This window comes from Oncorhynchus mykiss, chromosome 12, assembly GCF_013265735.2.
Source record: "Oncorhynchus mykiss isolate Arlee chromosome 12, USDA_OmykA_1.1, whole genome shotgun sequence".
Taxonomy (NCBI): Eukaryota; Metazoa; Chordata; class Actinopteri; order Salmoniformes; family Salmonidae; genus Oncorhynchus; species Oncorhynchus mykiss.
Window position 1 is genome coordinate 7,698,013 of NC_048576.1, and position 17,630 is coordinate 7,715,642.

General features: G+C 46.7%; 1 protein-coding gene across 4 annotated transcripts in view; it reads right to left on the bottom strand.

The window, feature by feature from the left end:
* The window catches only part of LOC110523118 (protein Shroom3), a 173,964-nt gene that overhangs the window by 50,458 nt on the left and 105,876 nt on the right, over positions 1–17,630 (bottom strand). For all 4 annotated transcript variants that reach the window (XM_036936803.1, XM_036936802.1, XM_036936804.1 and 1 more), the window contains one exon: positions 14,015–14,821. In XM_036936803.1, the coding sequence (XP_036792698.1) occupies positions 14,015–14,821 (807 nt within the window). The remainder of the gene's footprint in view (positions 1–14,014; positions 14,822–17,630) is intronic.

The following is a 17,630-nucleotide window of genomic DNA, read 5'->3' on the forward strand; positions in this document are numbered from 1 at the left end:
TGACAACATAGCTACACATATAGAGGTTATCCTATAGTAGGGCCTCTGACAACATAGCTACATATATAGAGGTTATCCTATAGTAGGGCCTCTGACAGCATAGCTACATATATAGAGGTTATCCTATAGTAGGGCCTCTGACAACATAGCTACATATATAGAGGGTATCCTATAGTAGGGCCTCTGACAACATAGCTACACATATAGAGGTTATCCTATAGTAGGGCCTCTGACAACATAGCTACATATATAGAGGTTATCCTATAGTAGGGCCTCTGACAGCATAGCTACGTATATAGAGGTTATCCTATAGTAGGGCCTCTGACAACATAGCTACATATATAGAGGTTATCCTATAGTAGGGCCTCTGACAACATAGCTACATATATAGAGGGTATCCTATAGTAGGGCCTCTGACAACATAGCTACATATATAGAGGGTATCCTATAGTAGGGCCTCTGACAGCATAGCTACATATATAGAGGTTATCCTATAGTAGGGCCTCTGACAACATAGCTACACATATAGAGGTTATCCTATAGTAGGGCCTCTGACAACATAGCTACATATATACCACATTATACTGTAGGACCTCTGACATCATAGCTACATATATACCACATTATACTGTAGGACCTCTGACAGCATTGCTACATATATACCACATTATACTGTAGGACCTCTGACATCATAGCTACATATATACCACATTATACTGTAGGACCTCTGACAACATAGCTACATATATACCACATTATACTGTAGGACCTCTGACATCATAGCTACATTTATACCACATTATACTGTAGGACCTCTGACAGCATAGCTACATATATAGAGGTTATCCTATAGTAGGGCCTCTGACAGCATAGCTACACATATAGAGGTTATTCTATAGTAGGGCCTCTGACAGCATAGCTACATATATAGAGGTTATCCTATAGTAGGGCCTCTGACAGCATAGCTACACATATAGAGGTTATCCTATAGTAGGGCCTCTGACAGCATAGCTACATATATAGAGGTTATCCTATAGTAGGGCCTCTGACAGCATAGCTACATATATAGAGGTTATCCTATAGTAGGGCCTCTGACAGCATAGCTACATATATAGAGGTTATCCTATAGTAGGGCCTCTGACAACATAGCTACACATATAGAGGTTATCCTATAGTAGGGCCTCTGACAACATAGCTAAATATATAGAGGTTATCCTATAGTAGGGCCTCTGACAGCATAGCTACGTATATAGAGGTTATCCTATAGTAGGGCCTCTGACAACATAGCTACATATATAGAGGTTATCCTATAGTAGGGCCTCTGACAACATAGCTACATATATAGAGGGTATCCTATAGTAGGGCCTCTGACAGCATAGCTACACATATAGAGGTTATCCTATAGTAGGGCCTCTGACAACATAGCTACATATATAGAGGGTATCCTATAGTAGGGCCTCTGACAACATAGCTACATATATAGAGGGTATCCTATAGTAGGGCCTCTGACAGCATAGCTACATATATAGAGGGTATCCTATAGTAGGGCCTCTGACAACATAGCTACATATATAGAGGGTATCCTATAGTAGGGCCTCTGACAACATAGCTACATATATAGAGGGTATCCTATAGTAGGGCCTCTGACAACATAGCTACATATATAGAGGGTATCCTATAGTAGGGCCTCTGACAACATAGCTACATATATAGAGGTTATCCTATAGTAGGGCCTCTGACAGCATAGCTACATATATAGAGGGTATCCTATAGTAGGGCCTCTGACAGCATAGCTACATATATAGAGGGTATCCTATAGTAGGGCCTCTGACAGCATAGCTACATATATAGAGGGTATCCTATAGTAGGGCCTCTGACAACATAGCTACATATATAGAGGGTATCCTATAGTAGGGCCTCTGACAGCATAGCTACATATATAGAGGGTATCCTATAGTAGGGCCTCTGACAACATAGCTACATATATAGAGGGTATCCTATAGTAGGGCCTCTGACAGCATAGCTACACATATAGAGGGTATCCTATAGTAGGGCCTCTGACAACATAGCTACATATATAGAGGGTATCCTATAGTAGGGCCTCTGACAACATAGCTACATATATAGAGGGTATCCTATAGTAGGGCCTCTGACAACATAGCTACATATATAGAGGGTATCCTATAGTAGGGCCTCTGACAGCATAGCTACATATATAGAGGTTATCCTATAGTAGGGCCTCTGACAGCATAGCTACATATATAGAGGTTATCCTATAGTAGGGCCTCTGACAGCATAGCTACATATATAGAGGGTATCCTATAGTAGGGCCTCTGACAGCATAGCTACATATATAGAGGGTATCCTATAGTAGGGCCTCTGACAGCATAGCTACATATATAGAGGGTATCCTATAGTAGGGCCTCTGACAACATAGCTACATATATAGAGGTTATCCTATAGTAGGGCCTCTGACAGCATAGCTACATATATAGAGGGTATCCTATAGTAGGGCCTCTGACAACATAGCTACATATATAGAGGTTATCCTATAGTAGGGCCTCTGACAGCATAGCTACATATATAGAGGGTATCCTATAGTAGGGCCTCTGACAGCATAGCTACATATATAGAGGTTATCCTATAGTAGGGCCTCTGACAGCATAGCTACATATATAGAGGGTATCCTATAGTAGGGCCTCTGACAACATAGCTACATATATAGAGGTTATCCTATAGTAGGGCCTCTGACAACATAGCTACATATATAGAGGTTATCCTATAGTAGGGCCTCTGACAGCATAGCTACATATATAGAGGGTATCCTATAGTAGGGCCTCTGACAACATAGCTACATATATAGAGGTTATCCTATAGTAGGGCCTCTGACAGCATAGCTACATATATAGAGGGTATCCTATAGTAGGGCCTCTGACAACATAGCTACATATATAGAGGTTATCCTATAGTAGGGCCTCTGACAGCATAGCTACATATATAGAGGGTATCCTATAGTAGGGCCTCTGACAGCATAGCTACATATATAGAGGTTATCCTATAGTAGGGCCTCTGACAGCATAGCTACATATATAGAGGTTATCCTATAGTAGGGCCTCTGACAGCATAGCTACATATATAGAGGTTATCCTATAGTAGGGCCTCTGACAACATAGCTACATATATAGAGGTTATCCTATAGTAGGGCCTCTGACAACATAGCTACATATATAGAGGTTATCCTATAGTAGGGCCTCTGACAGCATAGCTACGTATATAGAGGTTATCCTATAGTAGGGCCTCTGACAACATAGCTACATATATAGAGGTTATCCTATAGTAGGGCCTCTGACAGCATAGCTACATATATAGAGGTTATTCTATAGTAGGGCCTCTGACAGCATAGCTACATATATAGAGGTTATCCTATAGTAGGGCCTCTGACAGCATAGCTACATATATAGAGGTTATCCTATAGTAGGGCCTCTGACAGCATAGCTACATATATAGAGGTTATCCTATAGTAGGGCCTCTGACAGCATAGCTACATATATAGAGGTTATCCTATAGTAGGGCCTCTGACAACATAGCTACATATATAGAGGGTATCCTATAGTAGGGCCTCTGACAGCATAGCTACATATATAGAGGTTATCCTATAGTAGGGCCTCTGACAGCATAGCTACATATATAGAGGTTATCCTATAGTAGGGCCTCTGACAACATAGCTACATATATAGAGGTTATCCTATAGTAGGGCCTCTGACAGCATAGCTACATATATAGAGGTTATCCTATAGTAGGGCCTCTGACAACATAGCTACATATATAGAGGTTATCCTATAGTAGGGCCTCTGACAACATAGCTACATATATAGAGGGTATCCTATAGTAGGGCCTCTGACAGCATAGCTACATATATAGAGGGTATCCTATAGTAGGGCCTCTGACAACATAGCTACATATATAGAGGGTATCCTATAGTAGGGCCTCTGACAACATAGCTACATATATAGAGGGTATCCTATAGTAGGGCCTCTGACAACATAGCTACATATATAGAGGGTATCCTATAGTAGGGCCTCTGACAGCATAGCTACATATATAGAGGTTATCCTATAGTAGGGCCTCTGACAACATAGCTACATATATAGAGGGTATCCTATAGTAGGGCCTCTGACAGCATAGCTACATATATAGAGGTTATCCTATAGTAGGGCCTCTGACAGCATAGCTACATATATAGAGGTTATCCTATAGTAGGGCCTCTGACAACATAGCTACATATATAGAGGGTATCCTATAGTAGGGCCTCTGACAACATAGCTACATATATAGAGGGTATCCTATAGTAGGGCCTCTGACAGCATAGCTACATATATAGAGGGTATCCTATAGTAGGGCCTCTGACAACATAGCTACATATATAGAGGTTATCCTATAGTAGGGCCTCTGACAGCATAGCTACATATATAGAGGTTATCCTATAGTAGGGCCTCTGACAGCATAGCTACATATTTGGAGGGTATCCTATAGTAGGGCCTCTGACAGCATAGCTACACATATAGAGGTTATCCTATAGTAGGACCTCTGACAGCATAGCTACATATATAGAGGGTATCCTATAGTAGGGCCTCTGACAGCATAGCTACATATATAGAGGGTATCCTATAGTAGGGCCTCTGACAACATAGCTACATATATAGAGGGTATTCTATAGTAGGGCCTCTGACAGCATAGCTACATATATAGAGGGTATTCTATAGTAGGGCCTCTGACAGCATAGCTACATATATAGAGGGTATCCTATAGTAGGGCCTCTGACAACATAGCTACATATATAGAGGGTATCCTATAGTAGGGCCTCTGACAACATAGCTACATATATAGAGGGTATCCTATAGTAGGGCCTCTGACAACATAGCTACATATATAGAGGGTATCCTATAGTAGGGCCTCTGACAACATAGCTACATATATAGAGGGTATTCTATAGTAGGGCCTCTGACAGCATAGCTACATATATAGAGGGTATTCTATAGTAGGGCCTCTGACAGCATAGCTACATATATAGAGGTTATCCTATAGTAGGGCCTCTGACAGCATAGCTACATATATAGAGGGTATCCTATAGTAGGGCCTCTGACAGCATAGCTACATATATAGAGGGTATCCTATAGTAGGGCCTCTGACAGCATAGCTACATATATAGAGGTTATCCTATAGTAGGGCCTCTGACAACATAGCTACATATATAGAGGGTATCCTATAGTAGGGCCTCTGACAGCATAGCTACATATATAGAGGTTATCCTATAGTAGGGCCTCTGACAACATAGCTACATATATAGAGGTTATCCTATAGTAGGGCCTCTGACAACATAGCTACATATATAGAGGGTATCCTATAGTAGGGCCTCTGACAGCATAGCTACATATATAGAGGGTATCCTATAGTAGGGCCTCTGACAACATAGCTACATATATAGAGGGTATTCTATAGTAGGGCCTCTGACAGCATAGCTACATATATAGAGGGTATTCTATAGTAGGGCCTCTGACAGCATAGCTACATATATAGAGGGTATCCTATAGTAGGGCCTCTGACAACATAGCTACATATATAGAGGGTATCCTATAGTAGGGCCTCTGACAACATAGCTACATATATAGAGGGTATCCTATAGTAGGGCCTCTGACAACATAGCTACATATATAGAGGGTATCCTATAGTAGGGCCTCTGACAACATAGCTACATATATAGAGGTTATCCTATAGTAGGGCCTCTGACAGCATAGCTACATATATAGAGGTTATCCTATAGTAGGGCCTCTGACAGCATAGCTACATATATAGAGGTTATCCTATAGTAGGGCCTCTGACAGCATAGCTACATATATAGAGGTTATCCTATAGTAGGGCCTCTGACAGCATAGCTACATATATAGAGGTTATCCTATAGTAGGGCCTCTGACAACATAGCTACATATATAGAGGGTATCCTATAGTAGGGCCTCTGACAGCATAGCTACATATATAGAGGTTATCCTATAGTAGGGCTTATAAACTAAACTTCAGCAGCGGGACGATTTTTTCTTGAACAGATTGTCAAGGGGTCGGAAACATAATAACAAAAACAATTGTAGATTGCAAATTGACTTCAAGGATCCCTAAATGACATATTGTTTGACGAAAACAATCATTTAAAACCTTGTATACGATCACGTGTCTCTCCATTATACGTGGGAATACTTGGGAACAGATTTCCTACATTAAAATCACTTGGAGCTGATTTCCTGAATTAAAATCACTTGGAGCTGATTCCCTGAATTAAAATCACTTGGAGCTGATTTACTGAATTAAAATCACTTGGAGCTGATTTACTGAATTAAAATCACTTGGAGCTGATTTCCTGAATTAAAATCACTTGGAGCTGATTTCCTGAATTAAAATAACTTGGAGCTGATTCCCTGAATTAAAATCACTTGGAGCTGATTTACTGCATTAAAATAACTTGGAGCTGATTCCCTGAATTAAAATCACTTGGAGCTGATTTACTGAATTAAAATCACTTGGAGCTGATTTACTGAATTAAAATCACTTGGAGCTGATTTCCTGAATTAAAATCACTTGGAGCTGATTTCCTGAATTAAAATAACTTGGAGCTGATTCCCTGAATTAAAATCACTTGGAGCTGATTTACTGAATTAAAATCACTTGGAGCTGATTTACTGAATTAAAATCACTTGGAGCTGATTTCCTGAATTAAAATCACTTGGAGCTGATTTCCTGGTGTTTTTAGTCTTTTACATCCAACATAATTATTATTTTTTGCTCAGATAACTTTGGGGGTCCAAACAAAACCACCCGCGGGCCAAATTCGGCCTGCGGGCCGCCATTTGGGGAACTCTGTCCTATAGGCTGTGTGTGTTTGCTTCAGCTGTCTTTCTGTTTTCAACAAATATTATGGCAGTGGCAAAAGAGAGGAAAATGTTACAAATCTCTTTCATTTCTACCCCATGATAAAGCAGTTTAATTAGCACCCACAGAGTGAGAGACAGTGGTTATGTGAAAAGCAGTGTGTGTTTATGCTGGCAGTAATCGCTCTGGGAGATAAAGGGCTTTTTAATATCCATCCATCCTCAGGACCCAGCAGTGGGAGAGAGAGACCTAACTGACCTATCAGCTGCTGTGGCCCGAATGGAGCTTCTAAAGACCATCATAATTGTCCGTAGCTTGCTCCTCCTTGGCCCACTGCAGTGTGTATGTGTGAGTGTTAATGTGTCTGCGTGTGTTTGTTTGTCTGTCTTATCAGTCTGTGATCAGTCAGTGTTCTGCTAGCCCTGGCCCAGTGGCACCACACAGGAAGTCAAGGATCTTGGGTATTTCCTGTCTGTGGAGCTGCTGGCCAGGCCAGGGCTGGGCACCATAGAGATAAACTTATTTAACTATTTATCTCTATGGGGTCACCATATAGACCCGCCCTGTCACCCCTCAGGGTTAGGTCACTATATAGACCTGCCCTGTCACCCCTCAGGGTTAGGTCACCATATAGACCCTCCCTGTCACCCCTCAGGGTTAGGTCACCATATAGACCCTCCCTGTCACCCCTCAGGGTTAGGTCACTATATAGACCCTCCCTGTCACCCCTCAGGGTTAGGTCACCATATAGACCCTCCCTGTCACCCCTCAGGGTTAGGTCACCATATAGACCCTCCCTGTCACCCCTCAGGGTTAGGTCACCATATAGACCCTCCCTGTCACCCCTCAGGGTTAGGTCACTATATAGACCCTCCCTGTCACCCCTCAGGGTTAGGTCACCATATAGACCCTCCCTGTCACCCCTCAGGGTTAGGTCACCATATAGACCCTCCCTGTCACCCCTCAGGGTTAGGTCACCATATAGACCCTCCCTGTCACCCCTCAGGGTTAGGTCACTATATAGACCCTCCCTGTCACCCCTCAGGGTTAGGTCACCATATAGACCCTCCCTGTCACCCCTCAGGGTTAGGTCACCATATAGACCTGCCTTGTCACCCCTCAGGGTTAGGTCACCATATAGACCCTCCCTGTCACCCCTCAGGGTTAGGTCACTATATAGACCCTCCCTGTCACCCCTCAGGGTTAGGTCACCATATAGACCCTCCCTGTCACCCCTCAGGGTTAGGTCACCATATAGACCCGCCCTGTCACCCCTCAGGGTTAGGTCACCATATAGACCCTCCCTGTCACCCCTCAGGGTTAGGTCACCATATAGACCCTCCCTGTCACCCCTCAGGGTTAGGTCACCATATAGACCCTCCCTGTCACCCCTCAGGGTTAGGTCACCATATAGATCCGCCCTGTCACCCCTCAGGGTTAGGTCACCATATAGACCCTCCCTGTCACCCCTCAGGGTTAGGTCACCATATAGACCCTCCCTGTCACCCCTCAGGGTTAGGTCACCATATAGACCCGCCCTGTCACCCCTCAGGGTTAGGTCACCATATAGACCCGCCCTGTCACCCCTCAGGGTTAGGTCACCATATAGACCCGCCCTGTCACGCCTCAGGGTTAGGTCACCATATAGACCCGCCCTGTCACCCCTCAGGGTTAGGTCACCAGATAGACCCGCCCTGTCACCCCTCAGGGTTAGGTCACCAGATAGACCCGCCCTGTCACCCCTCAGGGTTGGGTCACCATATAGACCCTCCCTGTCACCCCTCAGGGTTGGGTCACCAGATAGACCCGCCCTGTCACCCCTCAGGGTTGGGTCCCCAGATAGACCCGCCCTGTCACCCCTCAGGGTTGGGTCACCATATAGACCCGCCCTGTCACCCCTCAGGGTTAGGTCACCATATAGACCCTCCCTGTCACCCCTCAGGGTTAGGTCACCATATAGACCCTCCCTGTCACCCCTCAGGGTTAGGTCACCATATAGACCCTCCCTGTCACCCCTCAGGGTTAGGTCACCATATAGACCCTCCCTGTCACCCCTCAGGGTTAGGTCACCATATAGACCCGCCCTGTCACCCCTCAGGGTTAGGTCACCATATAGACCCGCCCTGTCACCCCTCAGGGTTAGGTCACCATATAGACCCGCCCTGTCACGCCTCAGGGTTAGGTCACCATATAGACCCGCCCTGTCACCCCTCAGGGTTAGGTCACCAGATAGACCCGCCCTGTCACCCCTCAGGGTTAGGTCACCAGATAGACCCGCCCTGTCACCCCTCAGGGTTGGGTCACCATATAGACCCTCCCTGTCACCCCTCAGGGTTAGGTCACCATACAGACCCGCCCTGTCACCCCTCAGGGTTAGGTCACCATACAGACCCGCCCTGTCACCCCTCAGGGTTAGGTCACCATACAGACCCGCCCTGTCACCCCTCAGGGTTAGGTCACCATACAAACCCGCCCTGTCACCCCTCAGGGTTAGGTCACCATACAGACCCGCCCTGTCACCCCTCAGGGTTAGGTCACCATACAGACCCGCCCTGTCACCCCTCAGGGTTAGGTCACCATACAGACCCTCCCTGTCACCCCTCAGGGTTAGGTCACCATACAGACCCGCCCTGTCACCCCTCAGGGTTAGGTCACCATACAGACCCGCCCTGTCACCCCTCAGGGTTAGGTCACCATACAGATCCGCCCTGTCACCCCTCAGGGTTAGGTCACCATACAGACCCGCCCTGTCACCCCTCAGGGTTAGGTCACCATACAGACCCTCCCTGTCACCCCTCAGGGATAGGTCACCATACAGACCCTCCCTGTCACCCCTCAGGGTTAGGTCACCATACAGACCCTCCCTGTCACCCCTCAGGGTTAGGTCACCATACAGACCCTCCCTGTCACCCCTCAGGGTTAGGTCACCATACAGACCCTCCCTGTCACCCCTCAGGGTTAGGTCACCATACAGACCCTCCCTGTCACCCCTCAGGGTTAGGTCACCATACAGACCCGCCCTGTCACCCCTCAGGGTTAGGTCACCATACAGACCCGCCCTGTCACCCCTCAGGGTTAGGTCACCATATAGACCCGCCCTGTCACCCCCCAGGGTTAGGTCACCATACAGACCCTCCCAGTCACCCCTCAGGGTTAGGTCACTATACAGACACTCCCTATCACCCCCCAGGGTTAGGTCACCATACAGACCCTCCCTGTCACCCCTCAGGGTTAGGTCACCATACAGACCCTCCCTGTCACCCCTCAGGGTTAGGTCACCATACAGACCCTCCCTGTCACCCCTCAGGGTTAGGTCACTATACAGACCCGCCCTGTCACCCCTCAGGGTTAGGTCACCATACAGACCCTCCCTGTCACCCCTCAGGGTTAGGTCACTATACAGACCCGCCCTGTCACCCCTCAGGGTTAGGTCACCATACAGACCCTCCCTGTCACCCCTCAGGGTTAGGTCACCATACAGACCCTCCCTGTCACCCCTCAGGGTTAGGTCACCATACAGACCCTCCCTGTCACCCCTCAGGGTTAGGTCACTATACAGACCCGCCCTGTCACCCCTCAGGGTTAGGGTTATGTACAGTAGAGGGCATAAGAAATCCATATGGTGATAAACAACATCCTTGTTTAACATCCCACAGAAACTGACTTGGCAGCGGAATCCTCAGCCTAGCGTAGGACAGTATATTTTAACTGCTAGCTTTCTAGGTTGGTTTATGTGCCAGCCGTAGTCACGGCCCTGTAAGTAGGAGGCAGAGCTGGGGTTTAGAAGCCAGCTGTGTGACCTCTCCTGACCTCTATGACCTCTTCTGCCCCTGGGACACTCATCATCCAGCCCTGGGTTTATGTGCCTGCTCAAGGTTAGGCCAGCTCAGACACCAAACCCAGCACAGACACCAACCCCAGGCAAGATACCAACCCCAGCTCAGACACCAACCCCAGCTCAGACACCAACCCCAGCTCAGACACCAAACCCAGTTCAGACACCAACTCCAGCTCAGACACCAACCCCAGCTCAGACACCAAACCCAGCTCAGACACCAAACCCAGCTCAGACACCAACCCCTAACCTAAGACTTACAGCTGATGAGCTAACCTAAGACTTACAGCTGATGAGCTAACCTAAGACTTACAGCTGATGAGCTAACCTAAGACTTACAGGTGATGAGCTAACCTAAGACGTACATCTGAAGATGAGCTAACCTAAGACTTACAGCGATGAGCTAACCTAAAACTTACAGCTGATGAGCTAACCTAAGACTTACAGCTGATGAGCTAACCTAAGACTTACAGCTGATGCGCTAACCTAAGACTTACAGGTGATGAGCTAACCTAAGACTTACAGCTGATGATGAGCTAATCTAAGACTTACAGCTGATGATGAACTAACCTAAGACTTACAACTGAAGCTACAGCTAATCTAAGACTTACAGCTCATGAGCTAACCTAAGACTTACAGCTGAATATGAGCTAACCTAAGACTTACAGCTGAAGATGAGCTAACCTAAGACTTACAGCTGATGAGCTAACCTAAGAATTAAAGGTGATGAGCTAACCTAAGACTTACAGCTGAAGCTACAGCTAACCTAAGACTTACAGCTGATGAGCTAACCTAAGACTTAAAGCTGAAGATGAGCTAACCTAAGACTTACAGCAGATGAGCTAACCTAAGACTTACAGCTGATGAGCTAACCTAAAACTTACAGCTGATGCGCTAACCTAAGACTTACAGGTGATGAGCTAACCTAAGATTTACAGCTGATGATGAGCTAATCTAAGACTTACAGCTGATGATGAGCTAATCTAAGACTTACAGCTGATGATGAACTAACCTAAGACTTACAACTGAAGCTACAGCTAACCTAAGACTTACAGCTGATGCGCTAACCTAAGACTTACAGATGATGAGCTAACCTAAGACTTACAGCTGATGATGAACTAACCTAAGACTTAAACCTGAAGCTACAGCTAACCTAAGACTTACAGCTGATGCGCTAACCTAAGACTTACAGATGATGAGCTAACCTAAGACTTACAGCTGATGAGCTAACCTAAGCCTTACAGCTGATGAGCTAACCTAAGACTAACAGCTGAACATGAGCTAACCTAAGACTTACAACTGATGACCTAACCTAAGACTTACAGCTGAAGACCTAACCTAAGCCTTACAGGTGATGAGCTAACCTAAGACTTACAGCTGAAGCTACAGCTAACCTAAGACTTACAGCTGATGAGCTAACCTAAGACTTAAAGCTGAAGATGAGCTAACCTAAGATTTACAGCTGATGATGAGCTAATCTAAGACGTACAGCTGATGATGAGCTAATCTAAGACTTACAGCTGATGATGAACTAACCTAAGACTTACAACTGAAGCTACAGCTAACCTAAGACTTACAGCTGATGCGCTAACCTAAGACTTACAGATGATGAGCTAACCTAAGACGTACATCTGATGAGCTAACCTAAGACTTAAAGCTGAAGATGAGCTAACCTAAGACTTACAGCTGATGAGCTAACCTAAGCCTTACAGCTGATGAGCTAACCTAAGACTTACAGCTGAACATGAGCTAACCTAAGACTTACAACTGATGACCTAACCTAAGACTTACAGCTGAAGACCTAACCTAAGCCTTACAGGTGATGAGCTAACCTAAGACTTACAGCTGAAGCTACAGCTAACCTAAGACTTACAGCTGATGAGCTAACCTAAGACTTAAAGCTGAAGATGAGCTAACCTAAGACTTACAGCTGATGAGCTAACCTAAGACTTACATCTGAAGATGAGCTAACCTAAGACTTACAGCTGATGAGCTAACCTAAAACTTACAGCTGATGCGCTAACCTAAGACTTACAGGTGATGAGCTAACCTAAGATTTACAGCTGATGATGAGCTAATCTAAGACTTACAGCTGATGATGAGCTAATCTAAGACTTACAGCTGATGATGAACTAACCTAAGACTTACAACTGAAGCTACAGCTAACCTAAGACTTACAGCTGATGCGCTAACCTAAGACTTACAGATGATGAGCTAACCTAAGACTTACATCTGAAGATGAGCTAACCTAAGACTTACAGCTGATGAGCTAACCTAAAACTTACAGCTGATGCGCTAACCTAAGACTTACAGGTGATGAGCTAACCTAAGATTTACAGCTGATGATGAGCTAATCTAAGACTTACAGGTGATGAGCTAACCTAAGACTTACAGCTGATGATGAGCTAATCTAAGACTTACAGCTGATGATGAACTAACCTAAGACTTACAACTGAAGCTACAGCTAACCTAAGACTTACAGCTGATGCGCTAACCTAAGACTTACAGATGATGAGCTAACCTAAGACTTACAGCTGATGAGCTAACCTAAGCCTTACAGCTGATGAGCTAACCTAAGACTTACAGCTGAACATGAGCTAACCTAAGACTTACAACTGATGACCTAACCTAAGACTTACAGCTGAAGACCTAACCTAAGCCTTACAGGTGATGAGCTAACCTAAGACTTACAGCTGAAGAGCTAACCTAAGACTTAAAGCTGAAGATGAGCTCACCTAAGACTTACAGCTGATGAGCTAACCTAAGACTTACAGCTGATGAGCTAACCTAAGACTTACAGCTGATGAGCTAACCTAAGACTTACAGCTGAAGATGAGCTAACCTAAGACTTACAGCTGAACATGAGCTAACCTAAGACTTACAGCTGATAAGCTAACCTAAGACTTACAGCTGATGATGAACTAACATAAGACTTACAGCTGAAGCTACAGCTAACATAAGACTTACAGCTGAAGCTACAGCTAACATAAGACTTACAGCTGAAGATGAGCTAACCTAAGACTTACAACTGAAGCTACAGCTAACATAAGACTTACAGCTGAAGATGAGCTAACCTAAGACTTACAACTGAAGCTACAGCTAACATACGACTTACAGCTGAAGATGAGCTAACCTAAGACTTACAACTGAAGCTACATCCACACACATTTGTATCAAAATAAATGGTGTTGTGTCTTTGTTTTGATTAGTTTAGTAAAGAAGTCTACAAAGTGTAAAACCAGAGAGTGTATTGTACTCTACCTGATTTAGCCTCTCGCCAGAGGGCGAGGAGCGTGATCTGAAGTGCTGGGGTGCAGGCCTCTCAGAGCGCTCCAGCAGGTCCTCCGCAGAGGCTGACTTGCCAGAGTTCCGGGCTGGAACTGCCCTCTCAAAGGCTCCATCGCCTCGCAGGAAAAACTCCTGGCTCCGGAGAGCCTCAAGGTCCTGGGCTGGTTCTTCTCTACCAAGGCTGGATCTGGGCAGCTCTCCCTCCAGTAGACTGTGGAATCCCGAGGTGTTTGGGTGGGTGGTGGAGATTGAGGCTGGAGCCTGGATGCGTGGTGCAGTGACCCTGCCTGGATAGAAGCCCTGGAGGCCAGGAGGCAGGGTGGAGCAGAGCCTTCCCCCATCAGAGAGACTGCTGTCTTGGCCAAGAGGCTCCTGAAGAGAGGCTAGACTGGTGGTGGAGGTTGAGGAAACACTCCGGGTGTCTGTAAAGGGCTGCAGGTAGGCGCTGTGAGGGCGGTCACGGTGGGCGCGCCCTCCCTCTGACCTGTCCCTATCCCCGTCTGTCCTCCAGCTTCTCTTCCTCTCCATGTAGTCGGCCAGGGCGTCCTGCTGCAGCTGCCGGAGCTCTGGCCGGGACACGGCTAGACTAGCCTGGGAGCCCTGGAGGCCCTGGGGAGCCTGGGAGCCCTGGAGGCGCTGGGGAGCCTGGGAGCTGGAGCTCAGGCTGCGACTGGCGGCCATCTCAAACATCCTCCTGCGGTCCGCCACACTGGTCTCTGTACCTGGTAAAAGGAACAGCTGGTGCTGGCTAGTACTCCTTGGGTCAGACTCCAACCCCACCTAGAAGAAGAAGAACAAGAAACCTTTATTTTCCAGAAAACAGAAATGTGTCTCTTGCTTTCTAACCCCCTGAGACACACACACACCAAGTCGCAGTGTAGCGCTCTGAATGTAGAGCCTACCAGATGGGCTAAATGCCTTTTATGCTCACTTCGAGGGAAGCAACACTGAAGCATGCATGAGAGCACCAGCTGTTCCGGACGACTGTGATCACCCTCTCCGTAGCCTTTAAACAGATCAACATTCACAAGGCCACGGGGCCAGACGGATTAACAGGGCATGTACTCCGAGCATGCGTGGACCAACTGGCAAGTGTCTTCACTGACATTTTCAACCTCTCCCTGACCGAGTCTGTAATAGCTACATGTTTCAAGAAGACCCCCATAGTCCCTGTGCCCAAGAAAGCGAAAGTCCAAGAACACTAAGGTAACCTGCCTAAATGACTACCAACCCATAGCACTTACATCTGTAGCCATGAAATGCTTTGAAATGCTGGACATGGCTCACATCAACACCGTCATCCCGGAAACCCTAGACCCACTCCAATTCGCATACCGCCCCAACAGATCCACAGAAGAGGCAATCTCAATCACACTCCACACTGCCCTTTCCCACCTGGACAAAAGGAACACCTATGTCAGAACGCTGTTCATTGACTACAGCTCAGCGTTCAACACCATAGTGCCCACAAAGCTCATCACTAAGTTATGGACCCTTGGACTAAATACCTCCCTCTGCAACTGGATGCTGGACTTCCAGACGGGCCGCCCCCAGGTGGTAAGGGTAGGCAACAACACATCTGCCACGCTGATCCTCAACACGGGGGCCCCTCAGGGGTGCGTGCTTAGTCCCCTCCTGTACTTCCTGTTCACCCACAACTGAGTGGCCAAGCACAACTACAACACCATATTTACGTTTGCCGAAAACACAACGGTGGTAGGCCTGATCACCGACAATGATGAGACAATCTATATGGAGGAAGTCAGAGACCTGGCAGTGTGGTGCCAGGACAACAACCTCATCCCTGAATGGAGAGCAGTAAGGGTTTAGGAAGTACAGGGTCAGCCACAGTGCAGCATCCCTGAATGGAGAGGAAGTAAGGGTTTAGGAAGTACAGGGTCAGCCACAGTGCAGCATCCCTGAATGGAGAGCAGTAATGGTTTAGGAAGTACAGGGTCAGCCACAGTGCAGCATCCCTGAATGGAGAGCAGTAAGGGTTTAGGAAGTACAGGGTCAGCCACAGTGCAGCATCCCTGAATGGAGAGCAGTAAGGGTTTAGGAAGTACAGGGTCAGCCACAGTGCAGCATCCCTGAATGGAGAGCAGTAAGGGTTTAGGAAGTACAGGGTCAGCCACAGTGCAGCATCCCTGAATGGAGAGCAGTAAGGGTTTAGGAAGTACAGGGTCAGCCACAGTGCAGCATCCCTGAACGGAGAGCAGTAAGGGTTTAGGAAGTACAAGGTCAGCCACAGTGCAGCATCCCTGAATGGAGAGCAGTAAGGGTTTAGGAAGTACAGGGTCAGCCACAGTGCAGCATCCCTGAATGGAGCGCAGTAAGGGTTTAGGAAGTACAGGGTCAGCCACAGTGCAGCATCCCTGAATGGAGAGCAGTAAGGGTTTAGGAAGTACAGGGTCAGCCACGGTGCAGCATCCCTGAATGGAGCGCAGTAAGGGTTTAGGAAGTACAGGGTCAGCCACAGTGCAGCATCCCTGAATGGAGCGCAGTAAGGGTTTAGGAAGTACAGGGTCAGCCACGGTGCAGCATCCCTGAATGGAGCGCAGTAAGGGTTTAGGAAGTACAGGGTCAGCCACAGTGCAGCATCCCTGAATGGAGCGCAGTAAGGGTTTAGGAAGTACAGGGTCAGCCACGGTGCAGCATCCCTGAATGGAGCGCAGTAAGGGTTTAGGAAGTACAGGGTCAGCCACAGTGCAGCATCCCTGAATGGAGAGCAGTAAGGGTTTAGGAAGTACAGGGTCAGCCACAGTGCAGCATCACTGAATGGAGAGCAGTAAGTCTTGCAGCTCACTCATCTCAATATCTGCGGTGCTGTTCGCTGCAACGCCATCTCACTGAGTCTACCCAGACAGGGTTCAATTCTTGGACCGACTCTCTTCTCTGTATACATCAATGAGGTCGCTTTTGCTGCTGGTGAGTCTCCGATCCACCTCTACGCAGACGACACCATTCTGTATACTTCTGGCCCTTCTTTGGACACTGTGTTAACAACCCTCCAGGCAAGCTTCAATGCCATACAACTCTCCTTCCGTGGCCTCCAATTGCTCTTAAATACAAGTAAAACTAAATGCATGCTCTTCAACCGATCTCTACCTGCACCTACCCGCCTGTCCAACATCACTACTCTGGGTGGCTCTGACTTAGAATATGTGGACAACTACAAATACTTAGGTGTCTGGTTAGACTGTAAACTCTCCTTCCAGACCCATATCAAACATCTCCAATCCAAAATTAAATCTAGAATTGGCTTCCTATTTCGCAACAAAGCATCCTTCACTCATGCTGCCAAACATACCCTTGTAAAACTGACCATCCTACCAATCCTCGACTTTGGTGATGTCATTTACAAAATAGCCTCCAATACCCTACTCAACAAATTGGATGCAGTCTATCACAGTGCAATCCGTTTTGTCACCAAAGCCCCATATACTACCCACCATTGCGACCTGTACGCTCTCGTTGGCTGGCCCTCGGTTCATACTCGTCGCCAAACCCACTGGCTCCATGTCATCTACAAGACCCTGCTAGGTAAAGTCCCCCCTTATCTCAGCTCGCTGGTCACCATAGCATCTCC